This window comes from Pan troglodytes, chromosome 6 (genome assembly GCF_028858775.2).
Source record: "Pan troglodytes isolate AG18354 chromosome 6, NHGRI_mPanTro3-v2.0_pri, whole genome shotgun sequence".
NCBI classification, from domain to species: Eukaryota; Metazoa; Chordata; class Mammalia; order Primates; family Hominidae; genus Pan; species Pan troglodytes.
In genome coordinates, this window is record NC_072404.2 from 147,607,129 (window position 1) to 147,619,917 (window position 12,789).

Below are 12,789 nucleotides of genomic sequence, written 5' to 3' on the forward strand. Positions count from 1 at the left end.
GTGCCTCAGCTTTCTCATCTATACATTGGGGACAAAACAGTACCTACCTAATAAGGTTATTATGAGGATTAAATGAGATTATGTGAGTAAAGCATTAATGACAGGACATAGCTCATAGTAAGCCCTCATAAATGTTAGCTAGTATTATCATCTTATCCTTTCTCTGACATCCTCATTTGACCTCTCCAAACTGTAGCTGATGCAGAACCACAGATTTATTTTATTTTTTAATTTATTTTTAGAATGAGTGTTTTTTATTTTTTATTTTTTGAGACAGAGTCTGGCTCTGTAGCCCAGGCTGGAATGCAGTAGCGTAATCTCAGGTCTCTGCAACCTCCACCTACTGGGCTCAAGCCATCCTCCCACCTCAGCCTCCCAAGTAGCTGGGACTACAGGCACACACCGCCATGCCCAACTAACTTGTATTTTTTGGTAGAGATGGGGTTTCACCATGTTGCCCAGGCTAGTCTCAAACTCCTAAGCTAAAGCAATCCACTCATCTCGGCCTCCTAGAGTGCTGGGATTACAGGCGTGAGCCACCATGCCCAGCCCAGAACCACAGATCTTCTCCATGACTGGCCCTTGGGGCAAATCAAAGACAAAAGAAAGGCACGGCTGCAGCAGTTTTCCTCTTAATAAAGGAGAAGGACAACCCAGAGGCCAGGAGGGAGAAAAGAGTGAGAGAATGGTCTGGATCATAGCTCTGTTTTCTTACTAGTTGTCAAAGGGTATTGAGAACTCAGCTATCTTAGTGGAAAGTCAAGTGTAAGGTCAGAGCCAGGGATGTTTTGACATTTCTACTATCCTCCAGGACTCATGAGGGTAGAGGCTACAAATGTCCAAAAGCACAGACAATTGACCTTAAATGTGATAGGATAATGGAAGGGGAGGCATGAATTCCTGCTGGTTTCTTGTGGGGTCTGTCAAGGGAATGGTCTTCTGCTTTTCTAGGACTGCAATTCCCAACAGCCCAGACTAGAGCTGGGAACCAGAGCAAAATGTCAATTCATGACCTGAGAGGCAGGGGTAGTGGCTTAGATGTTTCATTCCAAGAGGCCTCCGGTAATCCTAAAGCATGTCCCTCAGCTACACTGTACAGGCCCCTTGACATGAAGGAATCCCCTGCTTCATCCATTTCCCAGGTAGGAAAACTGGAGCTGATAACGGATTCAGACAGTGCATATGCTGTGTGACTTGGAGTTTTCTGACATTCTTCTCTGCATGCCAGTGTCACCCCCGCCCCAAATGCAAACCTTCAGATGGCCAGCAGGAAGCCGACCCCAAGAGGATACACCAGACCCCCAGAGCTGGAGTCCCTCCCTGCTAACCTCTTCTGACCTCTCTTCCTCATTCCACTTCTCTGCATTTAATCTTCTCCAGCCTCAGATCAAAGGTGCAAAAAGCCCTTGGGGAGAAAGGCCCTAGGGCCCCTGGAAGGGGTTATTATTCAAGCCAGTGGTTCCAATGAGATTATCCTCTCTAATGAAGCAGCTACCTCCGCCCTCCCCTAAGCCTGAACTTTCACTGCTGGAGAATTCCCAGCCAAGTGGAAAATTAGAAGGGAGAGGAATGAAGGAAGGAAGGGGGTGAGGGAGAGGGAGAGAGGTGGTGATTAAGTCCTCTAGAAATTAATTCCCAAATACAGTGATAGAAATATTAACTCCCGGTGCCGCTGGCCAGGCAAACAAATTTCAATTTGGAAACAGGGCTATCTGTGAGTCCAGCCTGAGTGAGCCGCCAAGCTTGGAGGGACTGTTGCTGATCCATCTCCCTGGGCTCTGTAGCATGTGTTTACCAGGCTTAGATATCAGAACTTGCTCCTTACTTCTCCCTGCAGATGATCCCCAATCCTTAACATTTCACATTTGCCATGACCTATGCTTAAGGTGCACCATCTGTGCTTAGAATTGAGAAGATTGAAAAAGAAAGGGGGTAAGGATGAGGGCCTTCCCCAGCAGACCTAATAGAAAAGTTAAGATAATTTAGAATGCCTACTCAACTAGGCGATTATTGGAAGCTTTGGTCATTGTCATCACATCTGGGGACCCTGACAAGGGAAGAGACTAGAATTCCTAATTCATTATCCTTGTCCTCCTTAAGAATGACCACAGTAATGGATAGATACATGTGTGTGGCTTGGAGGAAGTGGAGTAGCTAGTACAGGATCCTTCCTAGGCAGGTGGGTGTGTAAGAGGTTTCTTATATGTAGGGGTAGATCAGGTGAGTCCTTTCAATGTTACAATTCTAGGATCCAATGACTGATACCATGGTCTCATGGAAGTTGAAGTATTTGGGTTGTGCCATGTAATACTTAGGATGAATCCCAAGATAGGAAGCCCAAGGTTCTACTGTAATTATCCCTCTGCCATCAGTTGCTGGCAACTGGGCCCATGGTCCTTTGCCATCTCTAAAGATCCAAAATTAACCTAAGAAGCAGCTGAATCAGATTTACCCATGCATCCCCTACAGAAGGAGGGCATAGGACTTAGCAGAAACCAGCAGGTTCAGGGGTTGAGTGGAGACCCAAGAACCTTTCTGGGCTTATATAGCAACCAAGGCAACCTGTCCCACCATAATCAGCTCAGATGCTGGGCTTGCAGCCTTCATTGAGAAGCCATGTTCTGCCCTGGGTCCCTGACTGGATTCTGACCTTGGTAGCCATGCTTTGAATGAACGATCTATTGAACAAAACCTTAGGTGAGAGGTAAAAAGGACCTGTAAATGTTCGTTTTTTTCCAGATGATCCCAAACCAAACCAAATTACATGTAGCAGCTGCCAAAAGAGAAAGTGAAGTGGGCTTGTCTTTCTCTTTTCTTCATCAGTGGCTAGCTCTATTAGGGCCTATTAATTTTCTACTAAGGTTGAGGAGAGGTTAGGAAAGAACAGGTGTGGAGCAGAGCAGGAGTGGAGGGAGGGAGAGGGAGGGAAAGGCAGGAGAAGGGAAAAAGGAGGAGGAGACAGCAAAGTCATCGCCACAGGTGAATCCATTCTCTTTCTAATCCAGTCGGTAACAAGGAGAATGCTGCCTATTACCTGAGACACATTCCAACAATGACTCCAGTTGATTCTCATCAACTTTACACTATACTTTATCCAACAGCCTGGTGTCTTCATGTCCATTAATGTCACCAAGTCCAGTAGGCTTGGTGCAGGGGAGCACTTTGCTCTGTGCAGGCTGGGCTGCTCCATCCTATGTGGCCCAGTGCAGCATGATTGAATGAAGTGTGTGAATGCTGGAATATGGGTGTGTATGTCTGGAGTGAAGCCTCAGAGGTAGGCCAGCTCCTCTGGTTGTCCACAGGTATCCAAGTCATTAGACTGGGAGGGACATTGAGAGCTTGAGCAGACCACAGGGCTTTTCTAATTTATATGGGAAGATGACATTTTTGACTTACCATTCTCTGGTCATGAAGCATGTGTTTTTGTGTGTGTGTGTGTGTGTGTGTGTGTGTGTGTGTGTGTATGTGTATTGGGGGCTTGGCAGGGGGCAGGGTTAAAAAAGAAAAGGCCCATTTCCTTAAGTCATACTATGTCTCTGCTAAGCCATTGGAGAGGAAAATTCCAATGTACTAGTATCTGATCTAGTCTGGGACTCATTTCTTTGGAACAGAGGCTGATAGCTTTTTGGCAAAGAGTCAAGGAAAACCTCCTTGCACAGACTGCAAAGAGTTTGCTGGGTGGAAGTGGACACCAACCATTCCTCATGACTGTGTAGGCCTTGTGCAAGCAGCCCTAGGAGAGATCAGTGACCAGCAGATTAGTGTTAAGTAGCCCTTGAATATAGGTTTAAAAAATGAGATAGCAAGGCTGTGGGATGTGCCTGAGTGAAGCAAGGCAGGGCTTGCATTTTGCAATCAGCTTGTGTGTCATTAAGTGGACATTGGCATGGCTGGTTGAAGCCTTCCAAGGGGAGGAAGACTTCCCAACAGTGGGCTGGCTCCAGCACCAGCCACAGCCCTCCAGTCCTGGGGAGGAGAGGAATGGAAGGGGAGGGGGACCAGGAGGAGGCACTGGGATCCAACTCCAGCCTCTGCTCCCACAGTCGAGGCCATTTGGGCCACTTCAGGCATGAGGACCTGCTGCATTGTAGGCCCAGCAAGGGGCTTCATGCAGGTCCCCTCCCTTAATTTTCATAGCATGGCTATGAAATTAGAGCTGAAGAAACTAAACCCAGACTGGGTCTGTTCTTAGACAGGTCCTCAGATGTAACTAAGTTGTAACTCATCTCTTCTGCTCTGAAAAGCAGTGTCTTTCTTGTCTTTCCACTTGTCATCTTGGAAGAAACCATATAGAAAAGAATAGGAGTGACTCTTGAAAAGTAACCCCTGCCAACCTATCCGGAGGAGGGCATTCTTCCAACAGAAGAAATCTGGGAAGAGGCAGGGTCGTGAGGGGGTGAAAGGGAGACTTTATGAAAGCTGATCTTATCCTTCCCCTGTGATGTCTTGGGTTACATGAGCCTCCCAGGAGTGATGCTGATGACTTTTCTTAAGAAAGGTAACGTCTGGGCCAATCGATGTGGCTGGGTCTGCCGGGCAGGATCCCATTACCTGCTGAGACTGAGACAGGCTTCTTTGCCTGGGCACGAAGCCATGGGAGGGGAAGATGGAGAGGGGGCTGGGGACCTGCCAAGCCTGGTCACTGGAGAAAATGTTTCTGGCCCAGGACAGGAGATAGCTGTGATAGGGCGAAGGCAGGGTGGGCTTGTACGCTTTCCTTTACCTTCACCCAAGTCAGAATGAGTCAGCTCAGGAACAAGGAATAAAGGCTGAAAACTCAGGACCACCTCAATACTTAGCATTGCTGAAGCTGTCATTGCCATCAGAGATGGGCAAGCCTGTGGGCCAGGGTCAGGGGCTGCAAAAGAGAGCAACTGAGTGACCCTGTGTGCTACCAGGTTGGCAGGCGAGTGCTTCATGACAATTGAGAGTAGCAGGAGAAAGGATTTAAATTACACGAGCCTTTCTTAAGCATGTTTTGTGCAACCCACCTGGGACCTTGCTGCTACAAACAGCCCATTCAGCCACATGAGCCACCTGTTTACAGAGGCCCTGCCCTTGCACTGCTCAGTCACATGTGCTGACTCTCAACCCCTCTCTCTGCCTTTTCCTTCTTCCTCTCTTGCTGTCTCTGTCTCTCATACACCCATCTGCTGCCCTTCTCTTCCACAATGCTACCACCACCTCACTCCCTCCAAGCATGGGGAAAGTTGGCAAAAGTGACTGAGAAAATGGACTTCTCTTGACACCTCAAGGAACTGTTTTCCTGCCGTCCTGGTCTTCCTGAGTGAAGATTAGGCTTGCTGAGGCCACTTAGCAAGCAACCGAGTCACTTGGCACAGGGTCTTGCCCATGGTGGGGGCCTAACAAATGCACTGATTCTAGTAAACTCCCACCGTGAATCCAAGGCCTGGTTCCCCAAAAGCTTTAGGGCAGAGATGACCTAACAGAGTCACCTTCATATCACTGAGCCTGGCACACCGCTGGGCATGAAGGGAAAAGGGCAGGTCTGAGAGATCTACGGACAAATTTGTGAGGTGGACACAGCACTCCCTGGAAGCAATTAAACCTCCCACTCTTGCCACCTGTCTCCCTTCCTAGAAAATGGATGCCCTTCAGAGCAAGCATCCATAGGCTCTCTCTGGCTGCCGTCAACCTCCTGCACTGAACTGCCAGCCCCCAGCCTTCTCCTTTCTCTCCTGCTGAGCCCACTTCCTCATGTGTCTCTCCAAGCCATGGATGTCCAGTTTACTCTTAAGATAAGTGAAAGGGAGGGCAGATCAGGAGGGGCAATATCTGGCTTTGACCTGAACCTGAGGAACTAGGGAAGAAAGTCCCACTGGGAAGAAGGAGAGAGCTCTCTGGATAAAGAAAGTGTTCTATATCTTGATAGACATGTGGATTACAAGGGTGTTTGTCTTTGTCAAAGCTTTCAAGCTGTACACTTAAGATCTGTGCATCTCATTCCATCTACATTTAAAATTGTACCTTTATTAAAAATATCTTAGAAATCCAGGGACCTACTCTACTTATCCAGGACCGGATTTTAGAACCTGGATTTCAGGACCTCAGAAATCCATACCTGAGGGATTTCAGACTTTCCCTTAAGGAACTCAAGGACTCATTATGCCTGAGACTGCCACTCAGAGATGGGGAGGGTGCCTGCTCTTGTATCAAGGATGTATTCGAGTTTAAGAGGGTATTTTTAGCTTTTAGAGGCACTCTTCGCAAGGGAGTAGGGGAAGACAAGATTTTACCCCCACCTTCTTATAGTTGCCAGGGGGCTCTCCTTGGTCATAACTCTGAGAGGGAGGGAGGATGGATTTACTGAGTGTCTCAGCGGGCAGGCAGCCTTGGCCTATGGGGGCTCTTGAGCTTTGTCCTGGAAGAGTTGGGCTTTACCAGACACATTGGCACAACTTTTATACCTGTGTCTGCCTTCCTCAGGTCATGGACATAACCAGGAGGCTCAAGGTTACGAATGACAGCACCTTGCCCTGACAGAGCATCTTGGAATTCTGTAACATCCTATATCAATCACCTCTTTTTATCCTCGTGCCATCACTGTGAGAAGGTACTGTTCTCCCTCTTTGAAACAAGGATGCCAAGTTTCTGACATACGGAGTTATCGTGGAATCTATTTGCAAATTCAACTAACTGCTAACGTTTATTTGTGACAAAAATCGGTACCCGTGGACACGTACAGGGCAGCGAAAAATTTGAGTGATCTGGCAGGCACACTCCCAGCTGAGGTGGGACAAGGCAGCCTCAGCTTCTTGTTTTAGCTCTCGCTCTATGAACAAGTGTCCTCTTCAAGCCCTATTTCATGCCACATTTTTCTAATTTTGCAGGTGATTTTGCTGCTTAAAATAGTCCCTGAATGTAGTGCTGAAGGTCTGTCTAGTGATCCTGAGTGCAAGAAGGCCATGGTGTGCCTTATGGAGAAAATAGCTGTGTTGGATAAGCCTTGTTCAGGTATGTCTTATAGTGCTGTTGACAGTGAGGTCAAGCTTAATGAATTCATTATATATATTAAGTAAAATGTCTTTAAAAAGAAACACACACAAAACAAGGTTATAGATGGATTTGTTGATGAAAATGTGACCAGAGGCTCCCAGGAACCTAACCCTGTATTTCTCCTAGGAGCAATGGCTTGGTATTCACTAACTCTGTGTTCCAGCGACTTTATGGAACATATCTACCATGTGCAATGAGAACTGACTGCACTTGTTTAAAGCCCCACAACAAGTTTCCAAGGCATGTGAACTCGAGTCCACTGATTTCCACTCCAGTAATCTTCCCAGTGTCCCCAGTGCTTCAACGCGTTAGCTCCACTGTGGCTCCTTGAGAAACGAGGTGCCAGCAGCAGCAGCAGACAATGATGACCACGAAGACAACAACACTTGAACAGCCCCTGCCTTCTGAGAACCTGTGCTTAACAAGGGCTGGTGCTACATGGAAACACGAATAAGATATACAAGTGTCAGAATAAAACATGGTGCCAGACTAAAGGGGTGAGGAGGATCTAGCAGGAGTACCTGCCACTTAGACAAAGGCTGGGAACCCCCCAGGAAGAGAAGCATGCAGTTACAGTAGAGTCATCTGGAAAATCACCAGGGATCAACAGAATCACAAGAGGGGGGGCACCCGTGAGCTCACAGTCCTTCCCCAGCCTTGTCAACATTCCTGCCCCACCCTACACTACATTTCCCAGTGATCCACAGCTCACCAGTCATTGGTCCTCATACCATCTCATTTGATTCCCCAGTGACTCAGTGAGGCAGGGGAGACAGGCATCACCATGTCCAATTCACAGAGGAAGAGCTGGGATGAGGAGTCTGGACTTGGGGGCAAGCGCCCAAAATTCATGTCCATGGCTGTTTTTATGCCATGCTGAGACTGGAGCAGCTGGCTTCCCCATGCAGGCTGAGGGCCCCCTTCATGAACTGCCCAGACTTCACCTTGGCCTCCGTCCACCCCTGTTTTCTTCCACTTGACAGGAGGCAGGTATGATGTTACAGAAGGGTAAACTGAGGCCATAAAGGAAGTACTGTCTTATGCCTCCTCCTCTCATGTCTGCTTACCTTGCAGCCCTGGGGGTGGGAGATGGGGGTTCTCACAGTCTCTCTGGTGCCTTCTCCAAGCCTTGAGCCCCTCTGTTCACAGGGCTCCGTGCTCTGTGGGGCTGGGACAGCATTGTGGGCAGAGACCAAAGCTGACATGGAAATTGCCACTGGGCATGGAGTGTCAGGGAGGGACCAGATTTTCCGATTGCCTTTGAATTATGCCAGGTAGGAAAGCCCCATGCCAGGATCGCAGAGCTATCCTCAGCCAAGCAGAAAACAGGGTAGTCAAGGCCCCCAAGTAAGGCAATCAGTTTAGAGTACAGTCCCTTCCTCAGAGGCCTCACTGGGTGACACAAAGAAAACTGCCCCCTGTCTGCCTGGCAAGGTATCATTCAGGGAACAATTCTGGCCTGATCTGAGCCAATCTGCATTCTGAATGCAACCTCTGCCGTCCTCTTCTATGCTGGCCACTCCTAGGCTCCCCTGCTCTGTTAGCATGCAACCTTTCTATACACTTGAGTGCACAGTTTCTGATCTGTCTGTGAGTTATGTATATTTCAGACAAGACTGGGCACGTTCAGGGTGGAACGGCCATAGACTGAGTTATGTATACTTCAGTGTAGCTCAGTGGTTCTTGACTTTTTTCCACTGTAACCTACCTGAGGAATTTCAGACCTTCCCCTAAGGAACTCAAGGACTCACTATGCCTGAGACTGCCACCCAGAGATGTATTCGAGTTTAAGAGGGTGTTTCCGACTTTTAAGGGCACTCTTTGCAAAGGGGAGGGGAGAAGACAAGATCCTGCCCCACCTTCTTATACTTGAAAATTATTGGTAAATGTCATTGGTCACATGTAGTTCAGGTTCTTAGTAGGAAGACTAAAGTTTTTCTTCTTAATTTATAATGTTTGGATCCAGCTCACAAAGTGGCACATTTCAACTGTTGGCCAGAAACAACAATAGCTGGACTGGAATCAAATTTCATCAGAGTGAGGTCCAAACATTCGTTGGCTTCTCCAGGTATTGATGGCAAGGGTCTTCGGATCCCCAAAGAAAAGCCTTCAGCTTTCTGGTTGTCTGAGCCCTATTCCTGCCCTTTGGTTTATTTACTGTTTACCTCCACTATAATGCCATTGCCTTCTTCCCTCTTCTAAATAATAAAATGGAGCCACACAAAAGGAGGCACATTGGCAAGAGGCCAGCACTCAGGCCGGGCTTTATTGGCCCAGTGACTCCAGCCCAAGTGCACTCACAGCCAGCTGATGGGTGTTTGACAGCAGTGGGAGGGTCCTCAGGTGCTACACACTTTAACTGCAGACCCAAACCAGAAAATCCTTTGGAGATGTTGAAGTAGATGTTAAGGAGATGTGGAATCACTAAAGGGACAGCATATATCTTGTTTATGATTTCGGGGCCAGTAAGAAGCTAGAGAAAAAAAGATCCAATGCCTTTTTCCTGGTGTTCAGTCCTGGAAAGTCAGTCTCTAGCCCAGTAAGCCACAGTCAGGAAAGTCCAGGAATCCTGCTTCCTCCAGCCCTCCAATGTATGATTGCCCAGCATGACAACTATATCCTGACCTGTCATCATTCCCATGCCACCATTGCCATATATTTCTTAAGGGAATTTGGCAAATTTAAAGGGAAGTCAGAAAGAACAAAGGAAGGGAGATAACATTTGGAAAGGATGCAAGGAAGGAAGAGCAAGAATAGCTGAGGAGAAAAGACAGATCAAAGGGAAGGGCAGTGATGACAGAGAAGCAGAGGAAGGGAATTACCAGGAGGAAGTGGGAGGCACGAGGCAGCCTCCCCATGGTACTCACGTGTTGTGCAGCACACACCAGCCACAGTGGGGGTCGCCCGAGCCAAGGCACTCGCCGCAGCTCTGATACTGACCACAGGACTCCACAGGGACTCTGGTGAGCTAGGACAGCAGGATAGGGAGAAGGTGGTCAAGATTTTGCATAACACCCAGCAGTGTACCAGAAGAGATGTTGCTCTAAATATCAAGTGTATCACCTGAAATGTTGCAGGAGCATGAAGGTGCTTGGAGCCCAGTGTGGGAAGGGACCTTGAGTGATTATGTTTGAGTAGGTGGCCACATATGCATCCAGGGAGACAAGCAGCCATATTATTTTCTTAGCAGTCTCCATGAATACAGACTCCATACAGTCCATACTAAGTTGTCAGAAAAGATATTTACACAGTGTTCATTTCAAGTTTTCTACCTCTGAAACCACCAAATATCTCTACAAATGGCCAATTCATCATGTATTTGTTTCCTATCAATGTAACAAGTGCAAATGGTCATTCTCACTCTCTCATGGTTTCTCTTTTTCTGTAGTGCTTCCCCTTCTTTCCAGTCCTCCTTCAAGTTTCGTCATTTTTGCTGCTCCAGAGAGCATTTAGCCTGAGACCAAGACCCTTCTCTTTCTCTTCCTCCTTGCCATTTACCAAGATATCATAAGCTCACTCTGTAGCTGTTACTTGCCCGCTCTTTCTTTCTCATAATGTTGGCCAACTGGCTCTAAAAGCTTTCACTATGGTGCTTTCAAAGAGCATCTGCTGCTATTTCTCCTCCTACCCACACTCTTTTCATGACTAGAGGCTTCCTCTCCAACCCAAAACTTTATATTAGCTTTCACCAGCCGCCTGCTAATGTAAAATGTTCCACATGACATTTTTGCTTAGCCCAAACGCTTCCATTTCCTACATGCTCTTAAATATCTTTTGAATTTCTTTGTTCTCCAATGTAGCTTTGCCTTGATGTCTCTTTACATAACTTGCCAGCACCTGCTACATAGTAGGTATTTAATAATGATACACTGGATCAAATGGAGTTTTTATTTTCTTTTTATAACCTTGGTCTTTATTCTCCGTTTTGCCGGGTTTTTTCTTTACAAAAAGTTTTTTTTTTTTTTTTTTTTTTTTTTAATTTTACATCATCCTCTTCCAGTTGGGATACCTTTTTATCTCAATGGAGAATCCTGCCTGATGTTTCAGCTTGAGCTAAGAGAATTTGATGTGGCCGTCCTTTTAAATTTCTTGCCATCATACAACAGGCACAGAAAACTATAAACTGTGCTGACCTGGCTGAACCCTCTCTGTTACATGAGCAAATGCAGAGGCAGTGTTTCCCCTGCTGTTTTATGGGGCATGTGCCTCTGTAAAATGATGTCCGCTTGGCAGGGGCTACTTGTAACTCACGCACAGGCAAACTGGCACCAGAGCTTCTCAATTAGTCTCCAACTCTCTTTTGGAATTAATTAATAATTAATTCCAAATCCCACATGATCTCTTTTCCCTTAACTTTCTTATTCCCTTTATGCATTTTTTGTTCTCCAAAGTACACACTGAGCGTTCTTAATGACCACACTGCGTTTTCACTTCTTTCAAGCAACCTTTTAGCTTCCCTCTCCCATTCTGACGGCAGTGACCTTGACCTTGGTGGCCCTTCCTCCACCTTCTCAGATGTCTTTTTTGCACATTTGGAATTTTATCTTTTCTTTTATTACTGCTCATGTAATCTGCATGAGCCGTGCCTGGAGTCTGCCTACATATGACCTTCCTATCCTACTAATTAACCTTAACAATTAGTTCCTTACAAATTACCCACACTGGCTCCGCACCAGCCAATAATTTGCCCTCTTTCTGTTGCGTCTTTAATTTCTCTTCCTACTCCTTAAGTGAGCATAGACATGCTAGTCATGTAAGCATATAAATAATGGCTCCTAACCCAAAGTACCTGGACTCCTTGGAATTCATGAGTGGTAATGAGGTCCACACGCTATTTTCAATATTTCCCAAAGCCTAATGGCAATTGAACTGTTGCTGTTTTATGTTTTTTAGTCATGCTCAGTGATGTACGTCTCATATTAAAAATAGGAAATATGTTATTACTTAATAAATGTAGTTTGTTTAGTAGACAGAATCTTTCAAAACATAATGCACAGAGGGAAAAAATAATAAAAGGGGCCATAAATGGTGAAAGTTGGGAAACATAAGTACACAATAATGTTTTCATATGTTCCAGCTGCTTGTCTAGCACTCCATATTTTGCATAGGCTTAAACAGAAAATCATGCCTTGCTCAATCAAAAGCATTTTCTTGCTCTAAACTTAATTACCATCCTCCCCAGTTTCTCCTATTGACAAGTTCTATAATCCACCTTGGATGGAATGTGGCTGCATGTTCTGGAATGTTCCACATCAAGTCAAGAGCCAGCTGCTTGGTGAATCTGAAATTCTCAAAAACCTTTGCATTCAGATTCTTAAAATATTTTGAAACTGGTGTTTAATAATGTCCATACCCTGGAATTGTCAAGTCCCTCCTCCTGATTTTAAACATGAGTCATTTTTTGTTGGGTTGGAAAGAATGCAAGAGCCCTCAGAGCTAGGTTCAAATTCTGGCTTAACATGGAGATAAAAATCCCTCCTCCCCGCCCCCACGCCAATTCACAGTTTCCCAAAGCACAGATGATGCAATGGTTTTGTAAATGGTCTGGCACTTTATAAGTGACGGCTATGATGGATCGCTGCTATCCTTTTCATTAATATCCCAATCCTCCTTGTACTGTCACTTACCTCTCCCCGACATCCCAGAAAACTCCTCTGACAGTCTTCCAAGGCTTCAGGAACTCTGTCAGGAGTTCAACAGACCTGGGAGAACTTTTTTTTTTTAGTACCTTGATACTGTCATTTCCTCCTTGAGCTATGATATTTGCCCCTA

The 12,789-nt window shown here is 46.2% G+C and overlaps 1 protein-coding gene across 2 annotated transcripts in view; it reads right to left on the minus strand.

The window, feature by feature from the left end:
- PLXNA4 (plexin A4) overlaps positions 1-12,789 on the minus strand; it is a 451,572-nt gene that overhangs the window by 107,391 nt on the left and 331,392 nt on the right. For both annotated transcript variants that reach the window (XM_024358047.3, XM_024358046.3), the window contains exon 5: positions 9,885-9,985. In XM_024358047.3, coding sequence (XP_024213815.3) covers positions 9,885-9,985 — 101 coding nt within the window. The remainder of the gene's footprint in view (positions 1-9,884; positions 9,986-12,789) is intronic.